Below are 17685 nucleotides of genomic sequence, written 5' to 3'. Positions count from 1 at the left end.
GAAAATGCGACACATAGGCCGGCGAACTGAGCAGGGACGACCTTCTGGGGGTTTCGGAGGATAGAGCTCCCCCGAAATCATTTTGGGGGCTTTTTAAATTTTACACACTTTTCGTCAAAAGAGTGCTGGCTGACATTTCTCGAACAGAAGAGGGTCTTAGAAACCCTTTTAGTCTTTTTCGACTCTAAAAAGCTTATTTTATTGAGCTACAAAGATGAAATTTTCTAATGTTACCCCAATAACCAACAGTGCTGTGACTAACAGCACCCTGTCAATTATTCTCGTTCAGATAAGATTCTCCGACCACTTTATCTGATCTCTAAAGTTTTCGGACACGTAACTATCAGTGACTTAAGGGTTAAGGTTAAGCGGCGTATTAGGAGTATTATAATTCTTTCCCTACAAAAGTAGGGCATTTGTTTTTGTGTTATCAACTCAAAATGCCAGTATCAAGTATCTGAAATATTTTGGAAAGGTGTTGAGAAGTATGCAGTGAAATGCACCAGTTCCGAGTTCAAATGTGTAGCACACTTTTATGCGTAATAACTAAATATCAATATTTCCCAGGGGAGCCCCTAAATTTTCATGGTACGCCACTGGATCGGGCAGAACAGGAAGGAAGAAGCTCCCCAGCACAGTGTGTCGGCACGTGTTTGCTTTGCATGTCTAATGCGCTTCGGATTCGCTGCAGCAGGAAAATATGTATGTCAAATGTTTAATCAGCCGCACTCACACTGGCACTTGCACTTCCGCAAACACACGAACACACTCACACACACATGCACGGGCGCAGAAGAGTGCAAAGTGGACGGAGGCAAACAAAGAGAGCGGCGAGGCGAGCATGCATAAATATTTCAATAGCATACTTTTCGGCTACGTGCTCCCAGTCGAGCTCCAGATGCAGGTCTTTGCTAGCAGCAGCCCTGGAAGTCTCTGCCGGGTGTGGCGTTGTGCGTGCGGACAGCAGAGGTAAGAGTAGTAGAACCGGCCTTTAGTGGGTGCGCAGACTTCAAAACTGGCCAGCGGAAGTAGGTGGGGCGCTTATACAAATTCATCAAATATATCAATCTCCCTTTCAGAAACAAATGAAGTGAGCCAAATATTTTAGCTTAGTCCGGCTGCTTTGTTGTCTCGAGCCTCGCCCTGTAAAAGTTGCGCCGGAGCTGTGTGAGTGGGTGCGTGTGTCCGCCCGGCTGCGTTTTGTTCAACGTGAATAATTGAAACTCCCCTGCCCTTCTACCCGGAGCCTGACAATGAGAGGCAGCCTAACTCTCCGGATTTCGCAGTTCATCGAGCCCATGAAGTGCAAGCAGCAGGAAATGCATATTCGATTTTGGGAGTAAGCGTCAAGGGGAGAAGTAAGAATATAAAGCGAGTGTACGGATTCTGGAAACTATCCGCTCGATTTTTCCCAATAAGTGTTCAATAAACATAATTTTATCCGCTACTCGAAGAGTAAAAGGGTATACTAGATTCGTCGGAAAGTATGTAACAGGCAGAAGAAAAGGTGTCCGACCCCATACAGTCTAGCCATGTCCGTTTGTACGTCGGTCCGTCCGTCCGTCCGTATAAACCAGGTTTTTCCCACGCCCACTCTAACGCTCACAAATGGCTAAAACGATTAAATATGTCTGCCGCGCACTTTAACATGTATTGAAATAGCGGACAGGTGGCGCTATACAATATCGCTTTGCTGCTTATTTCTCTTTTGCTCTTTTAAGCTGAGTAACGGGTATCTAATAGTCGGGGCACTCGACTATAGCGCTCTTCCTTGTTTTATAGTTTGTCGAATTTGAACGAAGCCAATTTCTCAAAGTGCAATGCGTGTCTCCTAGCTCCGATTATGGACTCCTCCCTTTAAAGTCACGCTACGACTCGCGCATTTTATTCTGCTCCGAATTCAATTATCCCCACATCAGCCCCAGTTCTATCGGTTTGGCAGCCGTCGGCGAAAGTTTCGCAATCAGTTTCAGAGCCGAGTAAATCTTAAAGAAGATTTCGGCCTGATTCGATTACTTAACATTCTGCGAAGTCTATGGCCACGGCAAACAATTAAAACGCTTTTCCAGCGTGACGGGCCAGCCGAGGGTGTGGGAAAAGGGGCGGGAAAGCGCCTCCCCAGCACTCTATTAAAAATACCAGCTGGGGGAAGCGCCGGGAAATTGTTCTATTTCGGGTGCTCTATGTGCGGCGAAGACAAAGTTTCGGTCTCACAGAGTTTGGAAACTCATTTTGCTTAGCAGCGGTTGGTGCGCCGCGCTGCTTCGCTGTTGCCTTTCCCTGGCTTGGCTTTTGGTGTAATTTCGTTGTCATTAAGTTGGCATTATAACAAAATGCCTTTTCAATCACTTTTGACTAAATGCACTGACTGCGGGCTGGAGAGCTCCCTTCCATTCGTTCTTCGGCGGGCCTCCTCGCCGCCCGCTCCCGCCCACTGCCTCCCCTCACCACCCCCTCAAGGACGCGCTCCACCAAGCTTCGGAAATTTTTCGACAGGGATAAGTAAGCACAACAATGCCGGCAAGCAGAGTCAGAAACAGGACCGGAGCGCGGACCAGGAAGCGGGAAACCACAAGATTTAAAAAAGGACATAAAAAGAGGTTCCTGGCACTCGGCAAAAAACTGTTCACTCCAAAGAGGCACAACAAATGTAACCCTGCTGCTATAGAAAAAAGAGTATTTTTGACAAATGTACCTCCCTCCTTCTTGAGACTATATGGTTTTGTTTCAAAATTTAGGTGGCAGATAGAAGATAATTTTAGTTTTTAAACGGACATAAAAAATGGTTACATTCCTAGCAAGTAAGAAATCGAAAGGGGAGAAGCTTGTTTGATTCAAATTGAAACTCTCAATATAATCATTATTAGCGCTCCTTAAACTACCTACTTATTTCTGAAAGTGTGCTTCACTTCATTTTAAAGAGAAGAAGACGGGCAAGGGGCTGGGGGTCGCAAGCGCAGTAAATTTCAAGCGTTTCATCAATGTCACTGTAAAAGGACTCCCGTCCTGGCCCACGCATATCCTTTTGTATTTAAAATGTTTGCCTGCCTTCGCCTGATGAACACAGAACACAGCCAAAAGTTTCTTTTCTCTCTGCTCGCAACAATTTCATTATCTGCGGAGCAGCGCTGGGGGAAAGTGGGGAAAGTGAGTGATAGGGCAGTTGTTGTGTGACAGGCGACACGCCGCAGCAAGTGGCAAAGGACCTTCTCTTCCTCTTCCTCCCCATTTCCGCCTGCCCCTCCGCTCGCTCCCCCACGCTGGGCTCCAAGAAGCGAGCAAATTTTTATGGCGGAAACTTTTCATGGATTTTTCAGAGCACACATTAAGGCGCTGATTCATGTGTGCACAGTAAGGCCAAGCTAAGAAAGAAAGGACAAACTGAAACCAAATATTTGTGTGAATAGAAAGTCTACTTGCTAAGAATTTGAATAATATCTTAGCTGTTAATCGTTCTTTCTACGATTATGATAACAAATCAACTTCCTAACAAAAAGTTGGTGTCATTTTTATTTTTAAGGGAAAAGATGGGGTAAAACTAACATTTATTTTAGCTTTCTGTAACAAGAACTTAACTTACCATTGGCCATCCCACTTTTCTGGCTGTCTGTACAAAGGGGAATGATCCTGGAAGAGGGCGTGACTGCAGCCATAATGCGGCGTTAATACGGCCAGCAGTTGGTGGTTCGTCCTCTGACAGAAATAAAGAAAAGCAGGCGCTGACGAAAGAAAAGCGTCCTGCGGCGAATTTGCATAGGCTTAATTTAAATTCCCTTAAACAGCGCCCGATATGCCCGCCTATGTGGGTTTTTGCGTGTGTATGGACAGGCCCAAAAAGGACAATGATCAGCGGACCTTTTTCCACCGAAAAGAAAAGTTGGCCAAGCCGAAACCGAAGAGCAGCCGAAAGGAACGTGGAAAATCAGGGAGAACAAGGCAAAAAGGTTGCACCCTTAAGTTTGGCAAATAACTGCAGGCGAGCTGGGGATCCCACACATACACCAAAAGGATTCACCAGGGTCACTGGAGACCTTTAAGCGGCGACATAACAAAATCAAAAGGATTTTGCGTATAAGTTGCAAATTAAGTTGCCCTCGTCCTTGTCCCCACGCCCCTTTTTGCCATTTGTTCATGTCCTTGTTGCGCCACGCTTTCCTCTCCTCCCGGGATTTCCTTGGCGTTTCCAACTTCATCATCTTATGTGCTTATGATATCCTTTGGCCCTGCGGCTGGGAACAACAACAGAAACAACAATAACAAGCAGTGGAACATGTCCTTGGCCCCGGCACACGCTTCCTATTTGGGCTAAACTTGTCAGCGATTGCGGTGAGTGGGGCCGTGGGCTTGGGGTTGGTGCTGAGACTTCAGAATAACAGATGGATATCAGAGGAAATTCTCAGGAACCCTGCGAACCAGTCCAAGTCCTTATCATTAGCAGAACCCTTCCCAACCTGCTAATTCAGGTAAATAAATACCAGAACTATTAAAGTGAAAACCAGTATACAAAAACAAAACGGAAAGGTTTTTATCCTTTTTCACGGTTGCTAATCAATAGCAAGTGCTTCGATTAAAGGCCTTAGATAAGCTAAGTATGTAAGCAGTCCACTTTAATCGGAACTGGAGCGTCATAGATCAATAGTGCGATAAGATAGGGCGTAAACGTGCGTGTACCCGATATTGTCAGTCATTAAATAATTCGAGTATTTAATTCAAGTCACACAGGTATATCGGTTTTTGATGGTTAGTTAGTCCCTTTGCTTATCTTCTTTTGAAAGATATATTAACAGAATACCGATACATATTAAATATTGCATATCACTACTAATTTATCCAACGATGTGCCTCCCGATTGCAGCACAAAAAGTCAAATGTAGCTAAGACATTACACGAGCCGAAGGAAAATATTTAAGCATTTATATTTATGGCACTCAACCGAGTTTTCGAGCAGGCTCCTGCTTTGCATTTGCCCCGTCTGATACTCGGAAAAGCGGCTTAAAACTGCGGAGAAGGCCAAATATCTGCCAAGGGATAGCGAGTGGCGCAGAGCTTATCTAACCATTCCAATATTGTGTGGCCGCTGGCCTCTGTTCCGAAAAGAAATCCTTTAATTGAGTGCACACTTGGGCCAGGCAGCAGACGCAAAAGCAAAAAGACACCCACCCCAGCCACACACTCACACCGACCAGTGGGAGGGGCGGAGAGGGGGAGGGTGGCCCAGAAGTCCTTGCCGCCTGACTGCTGCCTTTTTATGCGCTTTTAGCGCCATTATCCTTTTACGATTATCGCCGCTAAAGCGAATTGACTGTTTGACGTTCAATTGAAATTTTGCATTAAAGCTCAATGGCTTAACCCCTTCAAATTATGCAATAAGTCCCCAGGACCCCAGCCCCAGCTGGAGCTGGAGCCCCAGCCCCTACCCAAGCCGAAGCCCGACCCCAGAGGCGCCCCATCGTCCGCCTCTGCGCTTGGTCCTGCGAGCTCCGCCATCAGCAACGCAATCCCAGGCTGAGCCCAAGCAGCTTTCAGCTGGAAACTCGCAAGTGGCAAGAGGTTGAGGGGCGGGAGGCAGGGCGGCAGGGCGGCAGGATGCGGAGCAAGGATGCTCGGCTGCTGCTCCGAGATCCAGAGCGATGCCAACGGAACGGAACGGAGCGAGCATCGAATGGCAGCCAATTAGCGCGCATTGCTCATACGCCACGTTTGTCATGGCAGCCGGGCCCACACACACGCCCTCCCACACACGCTCGTGGGCACACGCACACACTCGCAGGGGCTTGCACACAGTCCAAAAAGCGTACTCCCATCTACATGATGATATGCTAGCAGAATGTATACTTTGTTTCCTAAACAGCGATTTGATATTGGGAACTAAGGGCCTTTTTTACTTAAGTTAGGGTATTTTAAAATTAAGGGATGACTATACCAAATTCTATAAAAATCCTTTTGTAAGCATTTTTACATTAACATTAAAACTCACTTATTAAATTTATTTCGTTGTATTTCGTTTCATAAATATTGATTTGACATTGGGTATCAAGGGCTGTTTTTACTTTAGTTAAAGTGTTTTCAAAATGTAGTAGGTCAAACTAACCATATTCATCAAACCCCTTTTTTATTTCCAGCTTTGTTAAATTAAGTTAGGACGCATAAAACACAAGGTATTCATCATAAAGTACATTTTGGTTTGCTTTTACTACTTTAGAACCTGGCTCCAATTTAATGAGCCACACTAGAGAGGAACGAAAACCTATTTCTCCGAGTGCTCCCGCTTTTCCTCGCAGTGATAGTCCTCGCATAGCGGAAACGGAAGTTGTAAGGGGATTTTCAATTTGCAATTGAACTGATTCTGATTTTTTGGCTTGCTTCTTTTGCTCGGCGCTCATTTTATGGCTGACTTGGTTTTGCCGTCGAGGGCGGGAGCGGAAGGGGAGGCGGGAGGCGGGGCCGAGGCTGGGGCAGGGGCTGGGGGAGCGGGCTACGGGCTGCGGAAATGTAATCATCGCAATCCGCCGGCTGGGCGGCCGGGGAGGGTGCTGCAGTGGGCGAGGTGGCGACTTGTACATATATACTTACATTTAATTTCCACTAATTGAATCGAAATCGATCTCTGGCTCCCCTGCTGCGGAGAAGGGCCCTTCAGAGGGCCTTGACGTTTGCTTTTGGACTGCGGCTGGCGGAGGTGTGAGCTGGGAAATTCGGCTGGTTTTCGGGGCGCGGCCGCTTTTGGCGCATTAACAAACTTTTCCTATAAATCAACGAAATTTTTTACAATCTCGTTGGGTTCACCTCCCTCCGATGTCGGGAAGGGATTAACTGCGCAGCGAATGCGAGTCCGCCGGGGGACTTCGGGGGAGGCGGCAGACGCTGCACCATCGTGGCTTCTAATGAGCAGAGCGCGTCGGTGGGCAAATGACTTTTCACCGACTAGAAAATTATCGCGATAAGTTGGGGAAATAATTACTCGATAATCGCAGTTGGCGGTCGTGGCTTGAAAGGGTTCTCTGCTACGTGCAAATATGCAGGAAAACGTGGGAATTACTGGCTAAACTGTTATGGCCTGGCCAGGCGTCCCAGTACTTGTATTAAATTGTGATTAAATAAATCGATTTGCTTCAACGCTTTCCTTACAATATTTCTTTATTATTCCTATAAAACTTAAGGTGGAGTGCGAATCCAATTCTTCTTGACTTAAAAAGAATTTGTTGAATGGGTTGCATAAAGAATGTACTATTCATCGTAGAGTAAAAGGGTATACTAGATTCTTCAGAAAGTAACAGGTAGAAGGAAGCATTGCGACCCCATAAAGTATATTCTTGATCAGGATCACTAGCCGGTCGATCTAGACATGTCCGTCTGTCCGTCCGTTCGTATGAACGCTGAGATCTCGAAAACTATAAGAGCTAAAATATTCATGTCATGCAGATTCCTGGGCATCCTACGCAGCGTTCTTCGATTTTGTATTTTGTATTTGGAACGAACGAACTGAAAAGTCGGCACACGGGCTTTTGCCATTGCCGGCTCTGTTTAAGGTGTATTTCATTTATTTATACATCCTAAATCACAATAAAATGTTCAGACACAAGGTTCCAATTTAAGTGTAAGCTGGTTTACGCGGAAGGCCAATTTTAGAAGCCAAAACTAATGAAAGCACTTTGAATACTTTGTGAAAACACTCAAAATTTGCAAACTCCGTAGGCAAGATGGGAACTCGGCTTCAATCGCGGATACCTGATAGTTAGTACTCTTCGACGTTCTCCTCTATGTCCCGGAACGTAAGCAGGATGTTTTCGTGGAGCTTGTCCATTGCTTCCAGGACCGCCGCTTCGCCCAGCTTGGGGTCGATGAACTTCATCATGGAGAGCTCGTAGAGAACGTTGGCGGCCCGGGTGCGAATCAGTCCCCAGGTGACCCGCGCCTCTTGGTCGGCCGTGTTCTGGACAGCCGTGATGGCCGCCTCGTGGAAGGCCATCATGTTGCGCAGCATGCCTATGGTCTTGAAGAAGGGGCAGAAGGCGTCGTACTGGCTGTACGAGTTCTGCTGCAGGAAGTCGTCCTTGAGCATCTTGGCCATCTCGAGCGTTATCTTGTCCTCCTCGTTCAACGACGACTTGCCCACCAGCTGGACGATTTCGGCCAGGTCGTCCTCCTCCTGCAGCACCTTCTTGGCCTTGGCTCGCAGCTGGGTGAACTCCGGATTCGACTCCTCGTAGTAGTTGTCCAGGGTGCGCATGTACTTGGAGTACGACTGCAGCCAGTTCACCGAGGGAAAGTGCTTCCGTTGGGCCAGCTTCTTGTCCAGCCCCCAGAACACCTGAACGATGCTGAGAGTGGCGGAGGTCACGGGATCGGAGAAGTCGCCGCCGGGAGGCGAGACAGCTCCCACAATGGACACGGATCCCTCGCGATCGGGGCTGCCCAAGCACTTGACCAGTCCAGCCCTCTCGTAGAAGGAGGCCAGGCGGGCTCCCAGGTAGGCCGGATAGCCAGCATCCGCAGGCATCTCGGCCAGACGTCCGGAAATCTCGCGCAGGGCCTCCGCCCATCGGGATGTGGAGTCCGCCATCATGGACACGTGGTAGCCCATGTCGCGGAAGTACTCAGAGAGGGTGATGCCCGTGTAGATGGAGGCCTCGCGAGCCGCCACGGGCATATTGGAGGTGTTGGCCACCAGGGCAGTGCGCTTCATTATCGACTCCATGGTCCCGTTGACGTCCACCTCCAGCTGCGGGAAGTCCCGCAGAACCTCGGACATCTCGTTGCCCCGCTCGCCGCAGCCCACGTAGATGATGACATCGGAGTTTGAGTACTTGGACAGGGCCTGGTAAAACAAGTTGGGGAGAAATTAAAATTTATTTGTGCTATTATGAAAGTTTTGCCAATTTAAATTCTATTTTTGATATTCTGCCTAAAGGGCTTTGCAATAAATTAATAAGAAACCACTAACGTGAATTGTTTTCGACAAGCAATGCATAACCAAGTTATCTCTAATCTAAGCAATACATCACACACATTTCATTAAATGTAGGTCATAGGAAAAACAAATGTACTTGAGAAGAAAGTGAACATGGGGTTCAATATTTCATTTATTTCTATCACACTTTTCTAGAATTTATTATTGAATATTTATATATCAAATACATTAAAAGTTGCGTAGCATTAGGACTGGGGCAAACCATAAATTACTAAAATTGCTCACCGTAAGCGGTTATTAAATTTAATACATATGTATTCCAGCATAATTTATTTATCATTGCATCAAAATAAGTAGTTGAATAAAAGACTCTCCTAAGTTATATCTGCATTAATACAATGGTGACAATTATTTTCCCTTCAAATGTAGGTCTGCTTTTGTTGCGGCTTTGATAATTAAAGTTATCTCAATATTCATAAAACACATCCAATAATATTGGGCAAACGATTTCAAAACAGGGAAGAACGTTATAGTCGAGTGTCTCGCTATCAGATACCCGTTACTCAGCTTAAGGGAGCTAAAGGGAAATGGAGATTTAAAGGCAGAAAAGCGAAATTTAGGCCGCCACCAACCGTTCTAGCTCTTATAGTTTCCGACATCTCAGCGCTCATACGGACGGCCGGACAGACGGACATGGCTAGATCGGCTCGGCTAGTGACCCTAATCAAGAATATATATACCTTATGGGGTCGGAAACGCTTCCTTCTACCTGTAACATACTTTCCGACGAATCTAGTATACCCTTTCACTGGTAAAACAACTTAACTTCCTTTAGGAAGCTAGGCTATCCCCTAGCTACTTAACCTATTTAAATCAAAACTGTCTTTCAAATAGGGCCATGAACGCAATTTATTATTATTACTTCATGTAAAATGAGTTCCAACGAGAAATATTTGTGCCTTACCTGCGAGATGACGGTTTTTCCACAGCCAAAGGCCCCCGGAATGGCGGTTGTTCCGCCCTGGACGCACGGGAAGAAGGCGTCCAGGACGCGCTGGCCCGTCAGGAGGGGACTGTTGCTGGGCAGCTTGTCCTCCACCGGACGACACTTGCGCACCGGCCACACCTGGAGCATGGTGTGCCGCGTGACCTCGTCGTTGAACTCCGTTTCCACGATCACGTCGTCCACGCAGTAGTTTCCCGCGGGAGCCACCCACTTGATCCGCCCATTGCATCGGGGAGGCAGCATCAGGCGGTGGTCGTGCATCATGCTGTTCTCAAAAACCGATCCGTATACGTCCCCGCCGGTTATCAAATCGTCTATCTTGATTTTGGCGGGGGTGAACGAGTACGAAATGTCCCGCGGCAGGGCCGGCACATCGATGCCCTTCGGCACGTAGATGGAGTTGGTCAGCTCGCTGATCGTCCTCAGGGGTCGCTGGATGCCGTCGAAGATGCTGCCCATGATGCCGGGGCCCAGTTCCACGGACAGCGGCTTGCCCGTCTGGTAGACGGGATCCCCGACACTCACGCCCGAAGTGTCCTCGTACACCTGGATGGTGGCCATGTCGCCCTCCAGGCGGATGATCTCGCCCACCAGCTGGTAGTGTCCCACGCGGACCAGCTCGTACATGGCGGCCCCGGCCATCTCCTCGGCGTTCACCACCGGGCCGGAAACACCGAAGATCCGTCCCAAGTGCGGCTCATCCTCGTCCTCGTCAAGCAAGTACTTGTGAGTTTCCATTACCTGTTCGGTGGCGAAATGTGAGTCCTCGTTCCTCGAAGGCTCCATTGTTATGTGCATGCTCCTGTTGGATGGCAAAGACATCTGAGGCGACGGAGAGCGCTCCGATTCGGCCTTGTTTACCGGGGGACTGGGGACTTCGCTCGGTGGCCGCACACTGGGGGAACGGAATATAGAGGCCAGTTTTGGCTCAGGACGCGGGCAGGAGCAGGTGCGACAGGTGCACTTCTTAGCTGAGGCCGCAGGCTGAGGCTGAGTCCTCGGCTGAACATCTGGCGACTGGGAGCCCGAGCTCCGCGGCGAAGACCCCATGGAACTCACATTGCTGTTGGTGTTCGAGGTGAGCGGCGCAATCCAGGTCTTTTTTTCGCTATCCATTTAATAACCCAATACGAGTTTCCAAGTTACTTTTACCTAATTTTGTCAAATAATCAAAAAAAAAACGGGTAAGAAGGTTATGAAACGACTAAGGTGATGATGGAGTTTCCTAAAATTATATCTCAATATATTTCCGCAGTTGTAAAGCTCTTTAAATAAGTGATACCTTCTAGGAGCAGAAGAAAAACAAACAATTTTTAAACTTGATTATTGTGAACTAAATACCATTCTGGTAACTATAGATCTTCTTTATAGGGCGACTTAAAGGCCAGGTGGAAAACCACTTCCAATTACATTAAATGTATTTGTTGTTGCACTTTATTCGTACATTTAATATTTCATACTTTAAATATTTACATAAATTTAACAAACAAACAGGGAGAAAACATGACTTTTTCACAAATAAACAAGAATTTCCATTCATTAAACAATAATACTATTTATGCATGCATTTGTATTTGTGTCTTTTATGTATGTGTTGTGTGTGTGCGCCTGTATCCGTGTACTTTTATTCAAGTGTCCGTGCGTATTTTGTTGTTGCTTTAAATGGAAGTACATAGAAGGACGTTGAAGTTGTTGCTGTTGCCTTGAGCGGCCCTTTTCGAGGGCGGAGGCCGTGTTGGGCGAAGTAATGACCGCAGGCCGGAATGTTTACATCTCTCAGAGGCACCAAGTTGTGGAATTTGTTGGACTTTAGTTGTTCTTCGAATGCAGCACGGAATTGTTGGTGTTTGATTACGCTTTTCGGATGGTTTTTGACTGCTTTCTTTTTTAAACGTTAACTATATAACAAATATAAGATTAGAGTGTAAAAGTAGGGCCAACGGGGTCTCTAGTCCTCCAGATTCCTGAAGGCCTGCTGCAGGTCCTCGTGCAGCTGTTCGAAGTCAGCCTTGATCTTGGCCTCACCATCCTTAACAGGGTCCTAGAAACAATCGAACAGTGTGGTCAATAAGAGGATGTAGACAAATTCCGTATGCCAACCCACCTTGAACTTCATGGACGACAGCTGGTACATAATGTTGCCCATAGCCTCACGGATCACGTTCCAGGTGATCTTGTTCTCAGACTGAGCCGTTGACTCCACGGAGTGGCGGGCCAGGTCGTAGAAGTCAATGATGTTCCTCAGCATACCCACGGTCTTGTAGAAGGGGCAGAAACGATCGTACGAGGAGTAGGAGTTCTGCTGCAGGAAATCGTCCTTCAGCAGCTTGGCCACCTCCAGCGTGATCTTGTCGGTCTCGGCGAGAGAGGCCTTGCCGACAAGTTGCACGATCTCAGACAGATCCTCCTCCTCCTGCAGGATCTCCTTAACCTTGGTACGCAGAGGCACGAACTCGGGGAAGTTCTTGTCATAGAAGTCGTCCAGGGCACGCATGTACTTGGAGTACGAAATCAGCCAGTTGATCGAGGGGAAGTGCTTGCGCTGGGCCAGTTTCTTGTCGAGACCCCAGAACACCTGCACAATACCCAGAGTGGCGGAGGTCACGGGATCGGAGAAGTCACCACCAGGAGGCGACACAGCTCCGACAATGGACACGGATCCCTCGCGCTCGGGGTTACCCAGACACTTCACGCGACCGGCACGCTCGTAGAAGGAGGCCAGACGGGCACCCAGGTAGGCTGGGTAGCCGGAATCGGCAGGCATCTCAGCCAGACGACCCGAAATCTCACGCAGAGCCTCGGCCCAACGGGAGGTGGAGTCAGCCATCATGGACACGTTGTAACCCATATCACGGAAGTACTCGGAAAGGGTGATACCGGTGTAAATAGAAGCCTCACGGGCAGCCACAGGCATGTTGGAGGTGTTGGCCACCAGGGCGGTACGCTTCATGATGGACTCGGTGACACCGTCGATCTCCACGGACAGCTCAGGGAAATCACGCAGTACCTCAGACATCTCGTTACCACGCTCACCGCAACCGACGTAGATGATCACATCGGAGTTGGAGTACTTGGACAGAGCCTGCGGGCAATAGGTACATTATTTGGGATTCTACATGCCTAAATAACCACTTCGAGTGACCCTTACCTGCGAGATCACAGTCTTGCCGCAACCGAAGGCTCCGGGAATGGCTGTGGTTCCGCCCTGGACACAGGGGAAGAGCGAGTCGAGGACACGCTGTCCGGTGAGAAGGGGGTGGTTCGCGGGCAGCTTCTCGGTAACAGGGCGAGGCTGACGCACTGGCCACACTTGCAACATAGTGTGCTTGGTGATCTCGCCGTCGAACTCCGTCTCCAGGACGACATCGTCGACCTTGTAGTTGCCCGAGGGGGCGATGTAGCGCACGGTACCCTTGGCACGGGGGTTGACGATCATCTTGTGCTTGACCAGGGTGTTCTCGTGCACCAGACCGTACAGGTCTCCGCCGGTGATGTGGGAGCCAACCTTGACGTTCAGGGGGTTGAACTCCCAGCTAGCCACACGCGACAAACTGGGCACGTTCACACCCTTGGGGATGTAAATGGACTCGGTCAGCTCGTTAATGTCCTTGAGGGGACGCTGGATACCGTCAAAGATGCTACCCATGATGCCAGGTCCCAGCTCCACGGACAGGGGCTTGCCGGTGCGCAGCACAGGGTCGCCCACGGTGACGCCGGAGGTCTCCTCGTACACCTGAATGGTGGCCATGTCACCCTCCAGACGGATGATCTCGCCCACCAGCTCGTAGTAGCCGACGCGGACCAACTCGTACATAGCAGATCCCGACATGGCCTCGGCGGTCACGACTGGAATGAGGCGGTTAAGTGGGTTAGATGGGCTAGATTTGTACACGCAGCTTCCATTCAATACCTCGAAGAAAGGTGATACCTTATTGACATGACTAAGATCTTTTTTTAGTTATATACACAATTTTATTTAGTTTTGATTTATGTAACTAAAAAATTATTGGTATCCATATATGAGCAGTTGCATAAGAAAGAACCGTCATTCCCTTTTATAAACATTTTTTACTTGTATTTATTTAAGCGTTAATCATCCAACTCGATAGCTTCAACAGAGACAGTAAAATAAAAACAAAAAAATAAATACATAATTTATTTTGGTTAACTAACTTGAAGAGGGGTTACAATTTTAGGGGGTCTCAATGTAGATACCCATTCATCTTTACAACCAAGAACGGATCAACCCATTGGGTCCTCGAGGGACTGTCTTTCGTAAGGACTTACCAGGACCAGAGACCGCGAAGACACGTCCGTACTTGGACTCACGCTCCTCATCATCGAAACGCTTAAGGTTGGACATGTTGCTTTATTCTGTTTCTTCAACTGGAAGGAGGAAAACCAGGGAAATCATTAGTGCTGGCTGGATAGGGCGAAGGTAAGGTGAAAAACTTCTTATCACTAAGTGCTGGTTAGCCCCTCGTCAGCTGACGGGGCAGGTGAACCTCTCCGATTTGCAGGTTAAGGCTCGGCCAAATGGACGGCGACTCGATCCCGATGCAAGGCTATAAAATGGACTCCGGAGTACGACTAGTTTCGACTGATTTAATTATTTTTCAACTCCCCCTCCGATAATGCTGCGAAAACTTTAAAAGCAGAGCTTTCGGTTCACGTGACAGAGCTTTGAAAGTTCGGAAAGAGTATTTGCCTAACCAATCGCTGGGCAAATAAAATAAATAAAATCGTATTTGGCAGCGCACTGCCGACAAATCAACTGGGGAATGTGACTGAAAACATTGTTTTCAAATATGCGGGTTAATATTTATCTGAACCGAACACAAGAGCGGGTGTCGGAGCGCAACTCTCTCGCGCTCTCCCGTTCGAGTTCGAATATGTGACAACTGCCTTTGACGTTGATCACAAGACTACTGTCATTGCCGTCAGCTGACAAGTGAAAAAGTGGGTAGGGGAAAAGGCAATAATCTGGGGCCGCCTTCGCAGCGCGGTCTCCATGTTGGTTCTCCACCGCTGGAAAGCCGAAAACTCCAACTTCTGCTTCGAATTTCGAAGCCAGAGAGAGACGGAGTGACGGAGAGACAGAGGCGCGATCACAAGACCCGCGGTGCGACAGAGACGGAGCGACCACGGGGAAGGGGGTCAGCTGACAAGGCGAAATATTTTCCACGCGCAGATTTTCACGTTCTCGGACCGCACTTTCCCGAACCTCCTTGAAAACCAGTTAGTCCTTCGCAGACCTGGGTTTTTACTCGAGTCGCGCTGCGTACGTGCTGCACTCATTATCTAACACTGCAGTCTGCGTGCGTGCTCCCGATCTCCGCTTTGGGCGCTGCTCCGTCACCTTTTCGGGGCCACTCCAGGCGGACTTCCACGCCGCTTTCCCCAACCACCTCAACTTAGTCGCCCAGAACCGTCTTGAAGCGCTATTTATCTCTACTTATGTGCTCTGTGGGCGTGTGTGGGGCTTACTTTGCTGTGTCTTCGCGTTCACCTTGCGAACGTGTGCTTGCTGCTTTTCTCCAACAGAACGAACGAAAACCGACTGAGCCGCAGAAGTAAAACGTCGACGCTCGCACTTCGAAAAGCTCCAGCCGCGGTTCGATTTCGATTCCACGCGTCGATCGCGAGCTTCCAAGCGAAGTTGCGAGCTGATATCGAGGGCGAGCGGAGCTTTCGCCAATCGAAGTGCGGGAGCGGGATAAAGCTAGTGGCGGTCGTGTTCGTGGAGAGAGGGGCGACAGAGGGCGCGAGAGCCGGTGGGGTCACACTGGCGAGTGGAAGTTCGCGGGTTGACCGTGCAGTTTTGCAACGGAGTTTTCCATGGCTTCCAAGGGAACGAACGGCCCAAACGTGGATGGTTTTTGAGAAACTATATGAAAAGCGCAAAATATTAAGTTTTCCGAAGTTTACTTCTTTGGTGACGGCACTTCCAGCCGGTCGAAGTGCTGATTGCAGGGATACCAACGTCGTCAGCTATGTATTTCAGCGCTGTTGATTGTAGTTGGCGACTACGAGAATGTACAGTGGGATGTACAAAGAAGCCTCTTCGCTCCTTTGCTCATAATGTCCAGACTTAGACTTCCAGAAGTCCTAACCGACTTGACCTCGGTTGGCCTAAACCTTTAAATTCTTAAGGTAAAATCGCACTTTCGCTTTTGCTAATCTTGTTGCTGCATAATTCTTTCATAAATGCTTCTTAGTTTTAAAGGTTCGCATTGCGAGCGTTACCATACTTTAGCAACTATATAAAACGCCTATAACGCTTCAGACTGATCGGATTCCGATCTCTCCGACCCCAAGCACGTGCATCCAGAACGCCTTGAAGAGGGAAAAGGCCAGCAGACAAATACAGTGGACGTTTTTGTTGGGAAGGCTGCGCTTTACTACAACAATGATTACACTCGGAAACGTGCTCTGGATAAGGAGGTAATGAATACGATAGCTGTCGATGTCCAACCCTTCAGTTGTGTTGAGGTCACCGACTTCGATATTTTTCAGACTATCACGATAGTTTTACAAAAAAATTCCCATCACTTGGACTTGGAAGGAACAAGAAGGTACGCATATTTTGCGCACAAAAAAATTTAATATATACTAATACACAAAAACAAACCTTTTTCTAAGAACTCATTTATTGGTCATAAATTCAATGTTATAACAAGAAAAGACAATATATCCCTAGAAAACACAAGCCCATCACATCCTCTACCAATCTTCCTGAAGAGGTAGCAATTGGCTATGAAATAGTGTTCACACGCCCATACATACCACGCCCTATGCAATGTAAAAAATGCCTTCGCTTCAACCAACCCCAACCTGGATGTAAGCAAAATAACCCTACATGCAAAAACTGATCTGAAACCACTCACAAAAACGACAGCAACGAATGCAATCAGCAACCAAAATGCATTAATTGCAAGGGCAACCACAAGTCCATGAACAGAAGGTACCCAATCTTTCTCAAAGAACTGGAACCCGTAGCCATTGGAATCCCCGCAAAAGTAAACCACAAAACTGCCCGATCCATATACTTCGGACGTCACAATCATATCCAAGAAACTTCATCCACCCAAACCCTTAAAATGTATCACCAACAGAAAACCACAACAGACCAACTAAACCACAAATACAATATAGAAACTAAATCTATACGAAACCAACCTTATTTTATCAAAGAGGTGGACAAGAAATATGCAAAAATATCTAAGATAGCACAAACCTCCTCAGCCTACGACATATTCGATGAAGAAATGCGCTCACTTACCAATGACGACTCTCAAAATCACTCGACATCAACAAACGACCGTGTACTTAGAAGCCAAACCAAAGAAAAATCCACCCTATCTAAGACCTCAAAGCAAACAATCAAAGACCGAAATTTCCAGCACAAACATTACAAATCAAACACAAAAGCTTCAAAAAGCTATGTCTTTAAAAATATAGTATTACAATAGAATATAAAGGGATATTTGAACAACTTCAACCAACTACTAATACTCATTAAGACACACTCCCTTGCAAACATTGCTTCTAGTAGATTTGGAGGAGTAGCCCTGCTAATCGACAAATCAGTCCAACTCTAAATAACATCAATGAAGACAAAGAAGCAATAGAAGCAGAAATAAAATCAAAAGAAAACTTTAAAATATACTCCATGTATATCCCACCCAACAAATCCAAAATAATCTGAACAACGTAATTACTATTAACAACGAAACTGTCATGATAACAGGAGATTTCAACAGCTGGC

General features: G+C 47.5%; 2 protein-coding genes and 1 long non-coding RNA gene across 4 annotated transcripts; 1 reads left to right on the top strand and 2 right to left on the bottom strand.

The window, feature by feature from the left end:
* Positions 1-7523: 7523 nt before the first annotated feature.
* Positions 7524-11145, bottom strand: LOC108036775 (V-type proton ATPase catalytic subunit A). The gene is made up of 2 exons (XM_017113114.3): positions 9876-11145; positions 7524-8818 (listed from the first exon to the last, which is right to left on the bottom strand). The coding sequence occupies exons 1-2, from the start codon at positions 11031-11033 to the stop codon at positions 7736-7738; spliced, it is 2241 nt and encodes a 746-aa protein (XP_016968603.1). The 5' UTR covers positions 11034-11145; the 3' UTR covers positions 7524-7735.
* Positions 11146-11323: 178 nt separating this feature from the next.
* LOC108036776 (V-type proton ATPase catalytic subunit A) lies at positions 11324-15555 on the bottom strand. Of its 2 annotated transcripts, none has more exons than XM_017113115.3 (5): positions 15405-15555; positions 14205-14303; positions 13066-13763; positions 12022-12999; positions 11324-11958 (listed from the first exon to the last, which is right to left on the bottom strand). In XM_017113115.3, the coding sequence occupies exons 2-5, from the start codon at positions 14278-14280 to the stop codon at positions 11866-11868; spliced, it is 1845 nt and encodes a 614-aa protein (XP_016968604.1). In that variant the 5' UTR covers positions 14281-14303; positions 15405-15555; the 3' UTR covers positions 11324-11865. The 2 variants fall into 2 exon arrangements, with proteins under 2 accessions (XP_016968604.1, XP_043949898.1); XM_044093963.2 differs by lacking the exon at positions 15405-15555 and adding an exon at positions 14423-14512.
* Positions 15556-15687: 132 nt separating this feature from the next.
* On the top strand, positions 15688-16934 carry LOC122818796 (uncharacterized). Its single transcript, XR_006368282.2, has 3 exons — positions 15688-16070; positions 16136-16361; positions 16434-16934. It is a non-coding gene; the product is annotated as an uncharacterized LOC122818796 (long non-coding RNA).
* The last annotated feature ends 751 nt before the right edge of the window (positions 16935-17685 follow it).

The sequence above is a fragment of the Drosophila biarmipes genome, chromosome 2L (assembly GCF_025231255.1).
Source record: "Drosophila biarmipes strain raj3 chromosome 2L, RU_DBia_V1.1, whole genome shotgun sequence".
NCBI lineage: Eukaryota > Metazoa > Arthropoda > Insecta > Diptera > Drosophilidae > Drosophila > Drosophila biarmipes.
The sequence above is the reverse complement of the archived record's forward strand: the minus strand, read 5'-3'. Positions and strand labels throughout refer to the sequence as shown.

Coding starts and splice junctions, on each gene's coding strand:
- LOC108036775 (XM_017113114.3), bottom strand. CDS start 11,033: ATGGATAGCGAAAAAAAGACCTGGATTGCGCCGCTCACCTCGAACACC. Junction 8,819..9,875: donor GAAAAACCGTCATCTCGCAG/GTAAGGCACAAA, acceptor TTGTTTTACCAG/GCCCTGTCCAAGTACTCAAA.
- LOC108036776 (XM_017113115.3), bottom strand. CDS start 14,280: ATGTCCAACCTTAAGCGTTTCGATGATGAGGAGCGTGAGTCCAAGTAC. Junction 13,000..13,065: donor GCAAGACTGTGATCTCGCAG/GTAAGGGTCACT, acceptor TATTGCCCGCAG/GCTCTGTCCAAGTACTCCAA. Junction 11,959..12,021: donor TGTCGTCCATGAAGTTCAAG/GTGGGTTGGCAT, acceptor GATTGTTTCTAG/GACCCTGTTAAGGATGGTGA.